We start from the raw sequence: 18,063 nt of genomic DNA, 5'->3' as shown, positions 1-18,063 counted from the left end.
ATGTCGAACAGGAGTGGTCAGAGTGGGCATCCCTGTCTTGTTCCTGTTCTTAGGGGAAATGGTGTTAGTTTTTGTCCATTGAGTATGATGTTGGCTGTGGGTTTGTCATATATGACTTTTATTATGTTGAGGTATTATCCTTCTATTCCCACCTTGTTGAGAGTTTTTATCAAGAATGGGTGTTGAATTTTGTCAAATGCTTTTTCTGCATCAATTGATATGACTATGTGGTTTTTTTCTTTCAATTTGTTTATGTGGTGTATCACGTTTATTGATTTGCTGATATTGAACCATCCTTGAATCCCTGGGATAAATCCTACTTGGACATGGTGTATGATCTTTCTGATGTACTGCTGGATCCAATTTGCTAAGATTTTGTTGAGGATTTTGGCATCTATGTTCATGAGGGATATTGGCCTGTAATTCTCTTTCATTGTGTTGTCTTTACCTGATTTTGGTATTAGGGTGATGCTGGCTTCATAGAATGAGCTTGGAAGTGTTCCTTCCTCTTGAATTTTTTGTAATAGTGTGAGGAGGATAGGTTTTAGTTCTTCCTTGAATGTTTGGTAAAACTCCCCTGTGAAGCCTTCTGGTCCTGGGGTTTTGTTTGCTGGAAGCTTTTTGAGGACTCCTTCCATTTCTTCCATAGTTATTGGCCTATTGAGATTTTTAGATTCTTCCTGATTGAGTTTTGGAAGGTTGTATTTTTCTAGGAATATGTCTATTTCCTCCAGGTTGTCTAGTTTGTTGGAGTAGAGCTGTCCGTAGTATTTTTTAACAATCATTTGTATTTCTGTGGGGTCTGTTGTTATTTCGCCTCTATCGTTTCTGATTTGGTTTATTTGGGTCCTCTCTCTTTGCTTCTTGGTGAGCCTGGCTAGAGGTTTGTCAATCTTGTTTATCCTTTCAAAGAACCAGCACTTGGTTTCATTGATTTTCTGTATTGTTTTTTTTGGTCTCTATGTCATTTATTTCTGCTCTAATCTTTATTATCTCCTTCCTTCTGCTCACTCTGGGGTTTTCTTGTTGCTCTCTTTCTAATTCTTTGAGTTGTAGAGTTAGATTATTTACTACCATTTTTTCTTGTTTTTTGAAATAGGCCTGTAGAGCTATAAACTTCCCTCTCAGGACTGCTTTCATTGTGTCCCATAGGTTTTGGATTGTTGTGTTTTCATTGTCATTAGTTTCCAGGATGTTTTAAATTTCTTCTTTGATCTCATTGGTAACTCAATCAATATTTAATAACATGCTATTCAGCTCCCAAGTGTTTGAGTATTTTGGGTTGTTTTTATTGTAGTTTATTTCTAACATTATGTCATTGTGGTCTGAGAAGATGCTTGGTATGATTTCAATCTTCTTGAATTTGGGGAGACTTTTTTTGTGACCCAATATATGGTCTATTTTTGAATCTGTCTCATGAGCACTTGAGTAGAATGTATATTCCGTGGCTTTGGGGTGAAGTGTTCTGAAGATGTCAATTAAGTCCATCTGATCTAGTGAGTCATTTGGGATTGCTATTTCTTTGCTGATTGTTTGTCTAGAGGATTTATCCAGTGATGTCAGTGGTGTATGAAAGTCCCCTACTATGATTGTATTGTTGTCGATTTCTCCTTTGATATCTTCCAGGAGTTTTTTTTATGTATTTGGGTGCTCCTGCATTGGATGCATATATGTTTACCAGGGTTATATCTTCTTGTTGTATTGATCCCTTTAGTATTATGAAGTGGCCTTCCTTATCTTTTGTTATGGCCTTCACTTTGAGATGTATTTTGTTCGATATAAGTATTGCTACCCCAGCTTTCTTTTCCTTTCCATTTGCCTGAAAGATATTTTTCCATCCCTTCACTTTCAGTCTGTGTGAGTCCCTTATTCTGAGGTGCGTCTCTTGTAGACAGCAAATGTATGGGTCATGGTTTTTTATCCATTCAGCCACTCAGTGTCATTTGGTTGGAGCATTTAGTCCATTTACATTTAAAGTTATTATTGAAAGGTACTTGTTTGTAGCCATTTCTTTTTTGTGTGTGGCTGTTTTCTTTCTGAGCTTTTTATTTCTTTTTACACCAGTCCCTTTGCATTTCTTGCATTGCTGGCTTGGTGGTGATAAACTCCCTTAGCCTTTTTTTGTCTGTGAAGCTTCTTATTTCCCCTTCAATTTTGAATGATAGCCTTGCTGGATAGAGAATTTTTGGATTCAGTCCTTTGCTTTGCATCACTTTGTAAATTCCTGTCCATTCTTTTCTGGCCTGATGTGTTTCTGTTGAGAAATCATTTGATAATCTGATGGGGGATCCTTTGTAGGTAACTCTCTGTTTCTCTCTTGCAGCCTTTAAGATTCTCTCTTTGTCTTGTACATTTGCCATTGTTATTATGACATGTCTTGGTGTGGGTCTTTTGGGGTTCATCTTGCTTGGGACTCTCTGTACTTGTGTAACTTTTTTCTTCCCCATATCTGGGAAGTTTTCTGTCATTGTTTCTTCAAATAGATTTTCTAATCCTTGCTGCTCTTCTTGTCCTTCTTGCAGCCCTATTATGCGTATGTTACTTCGTTTCATGTTGTCCCAAAGCTCGCTTAGGCTCTCCTCCTGCTTTTTAATTTTTTTCTCCAGTTGCTGTTCAGATTGAGCTTGTTTCTCTGCCTTATCTTCTAACTCACTAATTCGGTCCTCTGCTTCTTTTAGCTTGCTGTTGAAACTTTCCATGGTGTTTTTGATTGTAGCTATATCACTTTTCATTTCTTCCTGACTCTTGCATAGGTTGTTGATTTTCTCATCCATCTGGTGAATGAATTGTATAACCATTATTCTGAATTCTTTTTCTGTCATGTTGCATGCTTCAACTTCATTCATTTCCTTTCTTGGCGACTCCTCATTGTCTTTCCTCTGGGTGTTGTGTCGTCTCTTCATTCTGGTTATCTCTCGATGATTCAAACGTTGAGTTGCGTGGGCCTGGGCCATGTGCAGTGGGAGCCTCCCACCACTCTAGTGCCACTGAAGAGCTCTGACACTAAGATGTGTGGTTGTGGTGGGTTGGTGGGAACCAGGCTCCCTCAGAGTCAGTGTTGCCAGCGCTCAATGTTGCCTCGTGCGCGCCCTTAGAATTAGGGACCCTGCCTGCACCGTGCTGAAACAGAGATCCCCCTGGGGTGTGTTGAAAATCAGCGCCCACTAGCGTGCGCCCAGAGTCAGAGTTCCCCAGGAATCCAGTATCAGAGTCTCTGTTGCTTCACACGACCTAGCCTTGAGAATCAGGGTCCCTGTGTGCCCTTGCACCAGGAATTGGAGTGACTGGCTCTTAGTATGAATGCACAGGGAATCAGGATCTCAGGTGCAGATGATAAGAAATACAGTCAAGTCACTGGTGCTTGGTGCTGCCTCCTGCCCAGAGAATCGGGGTCCCTGGGCCTGTGCTCTGTGGGACAAATTCCCAGTGTTCGCACATTGCTCCCAGCCCAGGGCTCCGAAGCTGGCAGTGCACGTAGGATCAGTTCCTGGTGTTCGCGCACGCGCGTGCTTGCTCCCAGCCCAGGACTCCTGAACCCAGCCCTAAGCGGGATCAGTTCCAAGGTGCTCGAGCACTTCCAGGCTAAAGTTCCTGTGGCAGTGCTGAGGCCCCGGCAAGGGGTGGGTCTATCAGTTACTATGGCTCTGCCCGCGAGCCTGCGGGAAGGGGGGATGGGCTCTGTTACTCACGGATCTGCTGCGGGGATTTCTGAACTTTTGGTGTCTGGAGGTTTGAAGCTGTGGTCACAGGTCTCTGTCCCCAGTGGCTGCAGGGTCCTGGTATGCGTCTGAGATCAGACTGGGTGGTGCTGAGGCCAGGATCCTAGTCTCAAGCAGCTCTGTTTCCCAAGATGGAGTGGTCTCTGTGCCCGTGCTGGCTGCCCAGGAGTGTCCGCGCAGGGAGCGGGGCTCTGCCGTCTAAGACTGCCCGATTTAGCAGCCCCTTTAAAGACCTGCAGAATCTAACTGTCCCTAGCTCATACACACACATCCACACACTCCTCTATCACTTCCTTGTGCTCTCACACTCTCTCCCTCCCTACCTTCCTGCTGGTTGCCATTTTCCTCCGCCCCTACAAGGTCATTTTTATGGATTAACTCTTCCTGTGCTTGAAGCAGAGCACTGAAATGGTTGTCTTGGCAATCTTGTGCAGCTTTATAATTAGTTTTTGGTGACAGGATTTTAAGACCACCTCCATTGTGCTATACTCCACACATCTTTCCTCTTTCACTGGTAAGTTTCACCTCTTTCAGGTGCATAAAACCCTCCACACACACACACACACCAAATCCAATCTGACAGCAATTGTTAATAAATAATAGATTTATATAGTGGGAGTTATTTTCTTCAAGTCCAGTTGACCCTTGAACAATGTGGGTCCAGTTATGCAGTCACCCACTTCAATTGAGCCATGCAGTTCAAACCCAAGTCATTCAAGGGTCAGCTGGCAGTTGGGAATCCGAATATGTACATTTTTCATTGTGTGCATGGTCAACATCCCAAACCCCTGCATTGTTCAAGGGTCAACTGTATTTCCATTTTACATGATTTTTCTCTGGGGAATAAAAATTCTTTGTGAAGGAATCTCACACATTTCTAAGCAGATGAGAAATTACCAATAAAAAGGAAGCCCTTGCAGCCTTATTAGTGAGCTTTGTTTCCAGGAAAGTTTGCCAAGTGTATATTCTATCTCTAGCATCATACTAAGTGGTAGAAATACAAAGTAAAAAAGACATGGTACTACCAAATAGTTATTTAATTATTATTATTACTAGATGCCCGGTGCATGAAATTCGTGCACGGGTAGGGTGCCTAGGCCTGGCCAGTGATCAGGGCCAATCGTTGGGCCGATCAGGGGGTCCCCCCCACTGGCACCCACCTTGGCTGGCCTGGGGCCTGCGGATTGGGGACAGCTCCTGCATTGAGCATCTGCCCTCTGGTGGTCCATGCACGTCATAGTGACTGGTCATTCTGCCATTTGGTTGATTTGCATATTAGGCTTTTATTATATAGGGTGATTAACACAATGGAGATGCACAGAAGGTGCTCTGGACTACAGAATATATTTTTTAAATATAATTAAAGTTTTAAAGAAATGTAAAGAAAAGTTAAAGAATAGTAAAAGGGAGGAGAAACCAAGATGGCGGCATAGGTAAACACCAGAAATTGCTGCCTCGCACAACCACTTCAAAAATACAACTAAAAGACAAAACGGACATCATCCAGAACCACAGGAAGGCTGGCTGAGTGGAAATTCTACAACTAGAAGGAAAGAGAAATGCACACTGAGACTCAGAGGAGGTGCGGAAGTAAAGTGCAGAGGTACAAAGGCGCACGCGGAAAAGGGCTGGCAACTGAGGACACAGTTGTCTTTTTCAATCGGGAGGGAGACACAAGCTCCCGACGGCCCCAACTGCAGTTCCAGGCGAGTCTCTGGGGACCCAGACTCATACTGGGAGAAATTGGACTGTCTGGCAGCGGGCGGAACTCAAGGCCGGCTTTCTCTCAGAGGCGCTTGCAGCAATTACCGAGGGACACTGAGACCCGGGACCTCTTAGGGCAGGGCTGAGGATCAGCCATAGCTGTTTGCTCCGCCCTGTTGATTCCCTGAGACCCCGCCCCACCCAAGATGTCCACAGAGGCTTTTGCATATGAATGCTCTGGCCCTTTGCAATCTAAAATTACCTAACAAACTACAGCTGTGTCAGAGAGACCCAGAACATCCAAAAGAAGGCCCAAGGCCCCACAGCAGCTTGCATTGCTTCACAGCTGGGCCTCATCTGGGCACCTCCAAATCCTAAACAAAGAGGAATATGCAGATTTCTCCGTAGCTCCTGCTGGATAGCCTCAGGCAGAGGCTAAATTAGCACCTCCTTAGAGATCCAAGAGCCAGTGTACCCAGTGGTCAGAGTGGGATCATCCAGATTACAACTCCTCAGATCCATAAGGGACACACTCAGGGGACAGATTCAGTGAGCACCAAAGCCTCACTGAAGCAAGTCTTGCCCCAGAAGGGTGTCTCCAGCACAGAACTTCTCCCACTGTAGACACAGCTGATTCTCACAACCAATTGGCCTGGAGGTCAATTCCTCAATTGCTCACTGTCAGCTGAAATACAACTGTCAGCTGATTTCTAAACAGAAACTATGCAGGCCAGAAGGGAGTGGCAAGAAATATTCAAAGTAATGAATAGCAAGAACCTACAACCAAGATTACCTTACCCAGCAAAGTTATCATTCAGAATTGAAGGTCAGATAAAGAGCTTCACAGATAAGAAAAAGCTAAAGGAGTTCATCACCACCAAACCAGTATTATATGAAATGCTGAAAGGTATTCTTTAACAAGAGGAAGAAGAAGAAAACGGTAAAGATAAAAATTATGAACAACAAATACATATCTATCAACAAGGGAATCTAAAAATCAAGTGAATAAAAAATCTGATGAACAGAATAAACTGGTGAATATAATAGAATCAGGGGCATGGAAAGGGAGTGGACTGACAATTCTCAGGGGAAAGGGGTGTCGGGGTGCGGGAAGAGACTGGACAAAAATCGTACACCTATGGATGAGGACAGTGGAAGGGGGGTAAGGGCAGAGGGTGGAGTGGGAACCGAGTGGAGGGGAGCTATGGGGGGGGGGGGGGAGAGTAACAACTGTAATAATCTGAACAATAAAGATTTAAATAAATAAACAAATAATAAATTTTTTAAAAAAGGAATAGTAAAAGGAACTCCTATGCTCCCTTGCTCAGGTTCAGCAATTGATGTCTAATCTGGATTCGTTCCCTAGCCTTTCCTTTTCTTGACCTGCATGGGCCAATTATTTGGTAACTTGTCTCTCAATTTAGGTGTGTCTGATGATTTTTCATTATGATTTAGGTAATGCATTTTTGACAGGTTCCCTACATATGCACATTTGAAGTATAAAAGTTAGAGCGGTACATATCATTTGGCCACTAAATAATGAACTCTTAACCATTCACAACCGCATGGATGAACCTAAAGGGTGTTATGCTGAGTGAAATAAGTCAGGCAGAGAAAGACAAATACCATCTTATTTCACTTATACGTGTAGTCTAAAGGACAAAATAAACAAAACAGAAACAAGCTCATAGATACAGAGAAGAGACTGGTGGTTGCCAGAGGAGATGGGGTTTGGAGGACTAGGTGAAAAAGGTGAAGGGATTAAGAAGTACACATTGGCAGTTACAGAATAGACATCCTGGGGATAGCTAAGGATTGGTGTTTTTCCTTTTTTCATCAGAATTAGACACCATTAGAGGAACAAGATCACAACAGAAAGTAAAGTATGGCGTAGGGAATATAGTCAACAACATTGTGATAACTGTGTATGGTGCCAGGTGGGTAATTGAAATATCGGAGGGAATCACTTTATACCTGAAAATAATATTGAATGTAAACTGTAATTGAAAAATAAAATTTCAAAGAATAGTTTAGAGGTTAGGTTTTATTTAGGTAACTAGTGGCCTGGTGCACTGATTTGTGCACACTGAAAAGAAAATAATTAGAAGAAATATTTTAAAATTGCAGTTTGCTGTTTCTCCCTCAGCACCTGGGTGCAGAGTGGTGGCCCAGCCCCACTACCCCCGGTTGGTTGCTCCCTCCAGGGCCCCAATTGCCCTGCCAATCGTGTTGCTGCCTGGCTCCCAGGCACTGAGGGAGCCTGGCGGTGGCCCCACCCCCCACCACTGCTGCTGGTTGCCACCTATGGGGCCCAATCGCCTCGCTGATCCGATCGCAGGGTGACTAGCGGCGGTGGTGGCGGAGCATTTGGCCCCTGCCCGGTGACCAGTGGCTCGCACCCGCCTTTGCCTGGTGCTACCCATTCACCTGCTCCACCATCCCGCCCCAGTCCCGCTCTTATCGGGGCCCATTGGGGCCTGCAGTGCCTCCACTGCCGCCCGCTGCCAGCGCCACTCACCAACGCCTGCCATGTGGTCAGCACACATCATTGCAAGCGATCAAACTCCCAGCAGAACTCCTGGTTGAGGGGACAATTTGCATATTAGGCTGGCTTTTATTATATAGGATAATTCATGTTTTCTCAAACTAGAAAAAAATTGGGTACATAACAGTCATGGGATTATCTTTTCTTTACTCAAACTGATTTTAAAAGCTCTTACCAACCTCAGTGGCTCATATTCTTTTTTCTTTTTCTTTTTGGTTTTAAAGACAGATGTGCATTATTCCATACTGTCACTTCTCCTATGTCTTTCTGACTCTCCTTCAAACAGCAATTACGTGGAAATGCCAAGAGATAAAGAAGTGGGTACGTTTTCAGATACTGTAATATATAACAAAGAAATTATTTTTAATGCTTAATTGGTTTTTATAAACTTTGTAAAAATCTGTGAAACTAAAATATTTCGGTTGCATTGTATACAATTGCAATTGCAAATTTTCATTTAAAATGTAAATTCTGACTTTGTAAGTTGAGCTAATCTCAATTATATAAAGAGAAAAATTACTTTTGATAAAGAAATTTAAATGTATTAGAAACATTTCCAAGTTTTATTTTGAGTTTTGGTAGACTTTTTCCCTATAGTTTTGGGGTGGATTTTTTCCCCACACATATTTGATAAAACTGATGAGATTCTTCTGTTACATTTTAGAAAAGAAAGATGATTTTGACTGGGGGAAATACTTAATGGAAGGTGAAGAAATTGACCTTAGTCCAAATATAGACACACCGGTAAGTGTCAATAGTTTTCCTATTGAAAATACAAATACCTTCCAAGTGGTATAGATGACTTTTATGGGTCCTTCTGTCCTGCAGCAACTTAACTAAAACAGAAACTCTCTTCAGTGAACTAGAGTAGTTTATTATGGGAGATTTATTAAGATTTTATTTGAAATCATTAGTACTAGGAAATTGAATGGAAAGTATCCTTTAAAGAACTTTGACGGGATTTTGGCCACCAAAAATAATTCCATCCATTCAGGACATTTAGAAAAAGTTTCTTTTGGTATAGCTGCTGCTTTTCCTCTGAAATTTTCCTAATCTTTTAATATAAGTTGCTTCTGTTGTTACACCTTCTAAGGATAGGTGTTTTTCCTTTCTTCATCAGAATTGGTCTGAAGAAAGCGAGGATGAAGATGATACACAGTCCTGGAGCAGAGAGGATTCTGGAATTCAGGTGGATAGGACACCTTTAGAGGAACAAGATCACAACAGAAAGCCAGGGCCATGTGTCAGCTGGAAAGGTATTGTGTTCTTGGATATTGGCATCCTTCTGTAATAGAAGAATTCTCAAGAAGGAAAGACCAGCTTTGAGACTCATATCCATGTCATTTAAAATATTGGCAAGCTCTGCCATCCTTATAAAACAGATCTTTTCATCATTAGGTCTATAATTGTCTAAGAAGTAACACTATAGAATTAATGTTGAAAGGGGATTTAGACTGCAATTTTTTTCTTTTCTTACAGTTCTGAGAATTGTGTTGGTCCCAAATATTTTTAGTTTATTTTTTATTGGAGAAGGATTGCCTTTGCTAAAGTTGGTGATTAAAAGGAAAACATCTATACCATTTATTTTCAATTTGGGTGTCTGCTTTTTAATGTTTACTAAAGAACTATGAACTCATAAAATCTAGAAAGAGCTGGAAACAACCTTATAGATTAGGTCATTGAATCCTACTTCTCATTTTGTAGCTAGGGAAGCAGAAGCCTGATTACAATGGTTTTCCCCTGGCTGCACTGCTGTGACACAAGCCCCAGAGGCTGGGGTCTGTGCCCAGGCCCTGTCCGCTGTACTTGAACCTTGCCCGATGGACACATTGGAGTTAGAGCTGATTTAGCTTCCTAATGATTTCCTGATTTTCTCTTTTCTTCCTTTACTTTCTAATTCTTGATTGGGACGTTCAGGGCAGAGTGCAGATTAAAGAGCTCAGAGCACGTTCTCACTGGTTTGTTCAGGCCCTCTGCATATTTCTTCTCTTTGGGTCTTTCATTCTCACCTTGTCCCCCAGTTACAGGCACCTGTTCTGATGGAGTGGGTATCTGTGTTCTCAAATATGTTAACTTCTTATAAAGTACATTGTGTTGGTGGATGGGTTCTGATTTTAAACTATATACGGCTGTGATACTGTGTAAACTTTGTTCCTCTTTGCATTGAACTCTGGGTGAAATCTGCCCCCATATCACTGTGTGAACATTTCTTCTGTTGCTCCCAACAGCTCTGGGGGATTCTGTGCTTTGTACCCCCACATTTTTGTTAGTGGTGTCCTGAGCTGCCTGGCCTCCTCTGCCTAGTACCCCACCCATTATGGACCTGGCCCTACGTGATAAGATCCTCCCCTCTTTTTGGAGTCTGTTTTCATTTGCATTTGTGTGAGTATACAAGATGAGTGTTTTTGATTCCTAAGGCCCCTCAGTATAACCCCTTCTATGATATCTTTTGCTTGTTTTTCTTTTTCAATTACAGTTTACATTCAGTATTATTTTGTATTAGTTTCAGGTGTACAGCATACCAGTTAGACAATCATATGCTTTACAAAGTGGTTCCCTCCAATATTTCTAGTACCCACCTGGCACCATACATAGTTATTACAATATTATTGACTCCTTTGCTTGTTTTTTTGAGTGTGATGTCCTATCTGTCCAACCTAACCCTTCAGACCTTTTTGGATGTCTAGATATTAATTCCTAAGTTTTAGACATTACAAAGATCTTTTCTTAGTCACCTGACTATTAACATTTTGGATGGTATCCTTCCAATAATGTCATTTTTTAAAATATTATATTGGTTTTAAACCTGTGACTTTTTCATGGTGTGATTAGTATTTGGGTCTTGATATTTTTCTCTGTATTCACTCTCTGTTTGCTTCTTTTGTAGATTAGATTTAGGTCTCTAGTGACTGCCAGGCCCACTGTTACCTATGAAGTGAGTTTAAAGAGTCCAGCTGACTTTTCTTATGTCCTATGCCAGTTTTCCCTAGTCAGTAGTCCATCCTTTCCACATTGCTCTGTGGTTCTACCATTATCATATATCAATATGTGTATTTATTTGTGAACATTCCATTCTCGCCTTTAATTCAAGTTGCTGAGGAACAAATGATTTTAGTTATATGGCTTGGTAATATGTCTCAATACATAGAAGACAAGTTTCCCCTAACCTCCTTTACTCTTTACCAAAATTGGCTTCGCTTTCTCTGGACTTTTATTCTTCCATTGACATTTTAGAAGAAGTATAATAAGTTTCATTTTTTAAATCTAGCTGGAATTTTTATTGAGATTATATTGAATTTATAGGTTTACTTAGGGAAGATTTGACATCTTTACTTTGAAAATATCTACATTTCTTCTAATTTTTTAATGCCTTACTAGAGTTTGGAAATTATCTTTATAAAAACCTTAAGTATCTGTTAATTTCTACAAATGTTATCAGTTTTTATTGTGAGGGGCATCTTTTTTGCAGTGTAAAACACTATTGGGGTTTTTTTTGTTTGGTTTGGTGTTTTTTTAAAATATATTTTATTGATTTTTTTACAGAGAGGAAGGGAGAGGGATATAGAGTTAGAAACATCGATGAGAGAGAAATATTGATCAGCTGCCTCCTGCACACCCCCCACTGGGGATGTGCCCGCAACCAAGGTACAGGCACTTGACTGGAATCGAACCTGGGACCCATCAGTCCGCAGGCCGACGCTCTATCCACTGAGTGAAACCAGTCAGGGTACGCTATTGGGTTTCGTAAATTGTTCTTATATCCAACATTGCTGGATTCTCATCTATCATAATAATAAAAGTCCAGAGGCTTCACGACCGAAATGACCAAACAACCAGTCACCATGAGGTTCATGGAGCACCTCTCGGGCCCTCCCCCACCACCACAACTGGGGTGCCAGCAGCAGCCGTGGAGCGTCGCGGGGCACCGGCAGCGGCTGCGGAGTATGTGAGGCATCGTGGGGTGGCGGACATGGCCCTGATGGCAACTAGGCCTATGGGACCCTACACACCCATGATTTAATCATGCGCTGGGCCTCTAGTATATAAATAAAAGCCTAAGCAACCAAACGACCGGTTGCTATGACACGCATCGACCACCAGGGGGCAGATGCTGAATGCAGGAGCTGCCCCCTGTGCCATGCCAGCACAGCCAAGGGTTTGGTGAGCCTGAGGGGGGGCGGGGCGGTGGGAAACGATTTAGAAAAGACAGACAAAGAGAATAAGCTGGGTCTAGGTCAGGGGTGGGCAAACTTTTTGACTCGAGGGCCACAATGGGTTCTTAAACTGGACCGGAGGGCCGGAACAAAAGCATGGATGGAGTGTTTGTGTGAACTAATATAAATTCAAAGTAAACATCATTACATTAAAGGGTACGGTCTTTTTTTTTTTTTTTAGTTTTATTCATTTCAAACGGGCCGGATGTGGCCCGCGGGCCATAGTTTGCCCATGGCTGGTCTAGGTGGATCTCCTGTGCCTGGCAAGCTGAGCCTTTATTTTATAGCCAGAGGTAAACAAGGTAGTGGTCACCATAGTTACAATGTTCTTGTGAGTTTTACTTGTTTTGGCAGCACTTGCTGCACCTCCTGTAGCCCATTAGCTACCCAGATAGGATCTAGGGAGAGTCATAAGGTCAAGCTTAATTATGCTAAGAGGGCTGTGCCCTCGAAGCTGGGACTTGTTTGCGGCTTTGCCAACAGGTCAATCCAAGGCTTAACCCTATAGCTGCTTCCAACATCTCACCTGTTTTTTAGTTTTAAGCTAATATAATGAAAGTAAAACTTAAACATCAAGAACAAAACTCTGGCTATTAAAACAATAACAAAACAATGCCAATGCAAAACCCAAACTACAGACATGTTAACATTTTAAAACTTAAACATCAAGAACAAAGCTCTGGCTATTAAAACAATGCCAATGCAGCGCAGCAATAAGAGAGAAATCAAACTACAGTAACATTTTTCTACTAAATGAAAGTTTCTTTTCAATTTTTCCCTTACAGTACTTGTTGGCTATTGGTCTTGTGGTGGTATTTAGCCTTAGATGGAGTTTACCATCTGCTTTGGGCTGCATTCCCAAGCAACCTGACTCCGGGAAGACCTGTGCCCGGTTAGCTCAGTCAGTAGAGCATGAGATTCTTAATCTCAGGATCGTGGGTCTGAGCCCCACGTTGGGTGCCACATGTGCCAGGCAAACACAGCCAAGGGTTTGGTGAGCCTGAGGGGGGGTGGTGAAGGATTTAGAAAAGACAAAGAGAATAAGGTGGGTCTAGGTGGATCTCCTGTGCCTGGCTAAGGCCACAGAAAAGGATCCAGATGGCAAGCTGAGCCTTTATTTTATAGCCAGAGGTAAACAAGGTAGTGGTCACCGTAGTTACAATGTTCTTGTGATTTTCACTTGTTTTGGCAGCACTTGCTGCACCTCCTGCAGCCCATTAGCTACCCAGATAGGATCTAGGGAGAGTCATAAGGTCAAGTCTAATTATGCTAAGAGGGCTGTGCCCTCGAAGCTAGGACTTGTTTGTGGCTTTGCCAACAGGTCAGTCCAAGGCTTAACCCTATAGCCGCTCACTACAGCCCCCAGTGGTCAGTGCACTCCCACAGGGGAGCGCCGCTCAGCTGACAGGCACCAGATGCTGGGCTCACAGCTGGCAAGCGCAGCTGAGGCAGCGCGAGCCTCTCCTGCCTCCACATTAGCATGCTACCCAGCAGCAGCAAGCGCAGCAGGACCAAGATGAGCGGGAGCAGCGCAGTGCCCATGCCCAGTACTACATTCCCCGAGGGGTCTGGATTGAGAGAGGGAGCAGGCCAGGCTGAGGGACCCCACCGGTGCAAACCACCTGCAAATATTGACAGTTTTATCTCCTGCTGATTCCTTTATGTTATGTCTTCTTCAAGACATCATAACAGTGTCTTTTTTCTGGCCAGCCCTCTAGTCTGCAGAGGAAGCAGGGGCAGTGGAAGTGGGTGGGTTTCATCCTTAAGAGGGTTGCACCTGAAATTCCTTCATGAAGTGTAATGGGCTTGGCTTATAGGTTCTGGGTATGTGACCTTTATCAAATTGAGACAGTTTCCTTCTATTTCTGTTTTTCTAGGCATCTTTAATCATGAACAGATATTGAACTCTATTAAATGCTATTCTTTATTTGAGAGAGAATCCTATAATTTTTCTCTTTTACTTTACTATTGCATTGATAGATTTTTTTATAGTGAATCGTCCTTGAATTCCTGTGCTATAATTCCTTGATCATGCTGTTTGTTTTTACTACATTATTAGATTGGGTTAGCTGTTCAAAACTTTGTTTTTCAATTTTTTAACTTACAGTTGGCATTCATTATTTTCAGATGTATGCAAGGTGGTTGGACATGTATAGAACTTGTACAGAGACCCCCCTCATAGGGTTTTTATCATCTTTATTGTTGAGAGTATTACAAGTGTCTCCCTTTTTCCCCATTGCCCCACTCCACCTGGTTCCCACCCTGTCCCAGGCCTTCATCACCCTTATTGTCTGTGTCCATAGGTAATGCAAATCCTATCTAATAAAGCAGTAATATGCAAATTGACCATCACTCCAACACACAAGATGCAGCCCCCATGTGGACACAAGATGGCTACCACAAGATGGCCAGCAAGGGAGGGCAGTTGGGGGTGATCAGGCCTTCAGGGGAGGAGAGTTGGGGGGACCCAGGCCTGCAGGGGAGGGCAGTTGGGGGACCCAGGCCTGCAGGGGAGGGCAGTTGGGGTGACCAGGCCAATAGGGGAGGGCAATTGGGGGGACGAGGCCTACAGGGAAAGGCAGTTGGGGGAACCAGGCCTCCAGGGGAAGGCAGTTGGGGGAGACCAGGCCTGCAGGGGAGGGCAGTTTGGGGCAATCGGGCCGGCAGGGGAGCAGTTAGGCATCAATCAGGCTGGCAGGAGAGTGGTTAGGGGTGATCAGGCTAGCAGGCAGAAGCGGTTAGGGGCAATCAGGCAGGCACAGGCGAGCGGTTGGGAGCCAGCAGTCCTGGATTGTGAGAGGGATGTCCCAGATTGGAGAGGGTGCAGGCTGGGCTGAGGGACACACAACCCCCCCCCCCCCCCCGCATGAATTTCGTGCACCAGGCCTCTAGTCCAGTGATGGTAAACCTATGACACATGTGTCAGAGGTGACACACAAACTCATTTTTTTGGTTGATTTTTCTTTGATAAATGGCATTTAAATATCCTATATAATAAAAGAGAAACATGGTAATTAGCCGTACCTGCTCTGAGCCCGACCAGGGGCTGCACCTAGGGATTGGGCCTGCCCTCTGCCACCCGGGAGCAGTCCTAAGCCAGCAGGTCATTATCTCCTGAGGGGTCCCAGACTGCGAGAGGGCACAGGCCGGGCTGAGGGACCCCCCTCCCCCGCTGAGTGCACAAATTTTTGTGCACCGGGCCTCTAGTATAAAATAAATATCAAAAATATAAATCTTTGTTTTACTATGGTTGCAAATATCAAAAAATTTCTATGTGTGACACGGCACCAGAGTGAAGTTAGGGTTTTTCAAAATGCTGACACGCTGAGCTCAAAAGGTTCGCCATCACTGCTCTAGTCCTATATAATAAAAGCCTAATATCCTGTGTCCAGTCATCCGTTCAACCAATTAAAGCATAATATGCTAATGATATGCTAAGTTCGCTCAATCACTTGCTATGACATGCTTGTTATGAAGACCATCTGGGGGTAGTTGACTATTCGCTATGACATGCACTGACCACCAGGGGCAGATGCTCTGACCAGTGGGTTAGCTTGCTGCTGGAGTCTGGCTGATCAGTACTGAGCTTGACTGGCCAAACATGCCCTACAGCCCTCCCACGATCTCTCCCCTGCTCGCCAACCTCCCACATCCCTCCCCGGCTCCAATCGTGCACCAGTGCCCTCTCACAACCCGGGCTTAGGGCCCCATTCACCCTGAGTGCACGAATTTTGTGCACTGGGCCTCTAGTATGCATATAAGATCTTTGGGTAATCTCTCCCCAACTCCCCTAACCTCTTCCCTCTGAAATTTGTCATTCTATTCCATGTTTCCATGCCTCTGGTTCTATTTTATTCATCAGTTTATTTTTTTCATTAGATTCTTTGTTCATATATTTTGATTTTTAGATTCAATTGGTGATAGATAGGTATTTATTGTCATCTTATTATTGATATTTTTCTTTTTCTGCTGCTTCTCCTTTTTTCTCTCCTTTCTTCTTCAGTACCCTTCAACATTTCATGGAATACTGGTTTGGTGGTAATGGACTCCTTTAACTTTTTCTTGTCTGTGAAGCTCTTTATCTGGTCTTCATCTAAATGATAGCTTTGCTGGGTAGAGTAATCTTGGTTGTAGGTCCTTGCTATTCATCACTTTGAATATTTCTTGCCATTCCCTTCTGGCCTGCAAAGTTTCTGTTGAGAAATCAGCTGACAGGCATATGGGAGCTCCCTTGTAGGTAACTAACTGCTTCTCTCTTTGTCTTTAACCCTTGGCATTTTAATTATGCTGTGTCTTGGTGTGGGTCTCTTTTGGGTTCCTCTTGTTTGGGACTTTCTGTGCTTCCTGGACTTGTAAGTCTGTTTCTTTTACCAGGTAGGGGAAGTTTTCTGTCATTATTTCTTCAAATATGTTTTCAGTGTCTTTCTCTCTCCTCCTCCTCCTCCTCCTCCTCTTCCTCCTCCTCCTCCTCCTCCTCCTCCTTCTGGCCCCCCTATTAATACGAATACTGGTATGCTTGAAGTTGTCCCAGAGGCTCCTTATACTATCTTCATATTTTTTCTTTTTGATGTTCTGATTGGGTGTTTTTTGGTTCCTCATATTCCATATTATTGATTTGAATCTGAGAGTGCTCTACTGTTGAATCCTTTTAAATTATTCTTTATTAGTGCTATGTCATTCTTCATAGTTACGATATCTTTTCTCATGCTGAGCACCTTTGCCATCATTATTCTGAACTCTATGTCCGATACATTTCTTATCTCCGTTTCATTTAGCTCTTTTTCTGGAGGATTATCTTGTTCTTTCATTTGGGGCTTGTTTTTTGTCTCCCCATTTTGGCTGCCTGTTTGGGTTTGTGTCTGTGTATTAGGTAGACCTGCTACGCCTCCCAACCTCTAGTGCAGGACAGTGTCAGTTGCTGTTTCTGACTGCCCCTGAGTACACTGTTTGGAGCTATCAGCAATCCACAGCTTGTGGCTCCCTCTGTTGGGGCCGGGTGCCTTTGGAAAGGACCAAGATGTACACGAAGGTCTGGTTTCCCAAGCCCAGGTCCAGAAGCAGATCAGGCAAAAACTCAAATCCTTCAGAGACCTGCCTCGGCCTATAGTCTGGTTGTATTCAGTCTTGATTAACCTCAGGCTATCGATCACAGGGTGGGGCAATTGCTTCTGCCTGCATGCTGATTGTTACTCTCAGTCTCATAATGGGCCTCAGAAACTCCACAGGTTGGGGCAAAGGGTTTTCCAATAGGTGGGGCAACTGCCTTCCCACCCACCACCACCCCCCAGGCAAAAACTGCCTGGGTAGCAAAGGTCACCAGAGAAAGGTGTCCTCTGCAGTGTGAGGCAATGACTCAGCACAGGAAACCAGGGTGTCTGCCTTCTGAACTCTAACCCCAGAGCCCCTGATCCTGGCTTCTGCTCATTCAGCTCCAGTCAACTCTGTCCTCCTTCTGCCAGAAAACACAGTGAGTGGCTGCACATGGAATTTTGCGCACTGGCCCTTTAAGAGCGTCCCTGCATTTCTAGCCGTCTCTCCCTGGCACACAGCAACCCTGCTGCTTTTCACAATCAGATGTTATGTGGGCACCTTTCTCAGTTGTGGTGCTCTCTGCTGGGGGGCCCAGCTTAGGGTTTAGACCCCAGAGTTCTCAGTGGCAACCCCTCCCCCAGCTGAGATCTCTCTCCAGACCTTCAGCTGCTGTCTGTGGGCGCCGGCCAGCCCTTTCGCGCCTCCGCCCCTCCTGCCAGTCTGTGTGCTCTCCACTTTCTGTCCTTGGTTATCAGGGTTCTCTCCAGCTGGTCTTCAGTTGATTATTCAGGAAGTTTTTCTGTATTTTAGTTGTATTTCCAGTTTGGTCCTGGCAGTGTGTCCATGAGCA

General features: G+C 43.8%; 1 protein-coding gene across 4 annotated transcripts in view; it reads left to right on the top strand.

The window, feature by feature from the left end:
- TUBGCP5 (tubulin gamma complex component 5) overlaps nt 1-18,063 on the top strand; it is a 124,577-nt gene that overhangs the window by 43,495 nt on the left and 63,019 nt on the right. For 3 of the 4 annotated variants that reach the window (XM_070400802.1, XM_070400804.1, XM_070400801.1), the window contains exons 4-6: nt 8,193-8,289; nt 8,633-8,712; nt 9,089-9,224. In XM_070400802.1, coding sequence (XP_070256903.1) covers nt 8,193-8,289; nt 8,633-8,712; nt 9,089-9,224 — 313 coding nt within the window. The remainder of the gene's footprint in view (nt 1-8,192; nt 8,290-8,632; nt 8,713-9,088; nt 9,225-18,063) is intronic. The other variant, XM_070400803.1, reaches the window with a different exon arrangement.

Source organism: Myotis yumanensis, unplaced genomic scaffold (genome assembly GCF_028538775.1).
Source record: "Myotis yumanensis isolate MYYU_CA2020_CCGP unplaced genomic scaffold, mMyoYum1.0.hap1 SCAF_21, whole genome shotgun sequence".
NCBI classification, from domain to species: Eukaryota; Metazoa; Chordata; class Mammalia; order Chiroptera; family Vespertilionidae; genus Myotis; species Myotis yumanensis.
Note: the sequence above shows the minus strand (reverse complement) of the source record. Positions and strands in the feature narration are given on the sequence as shown.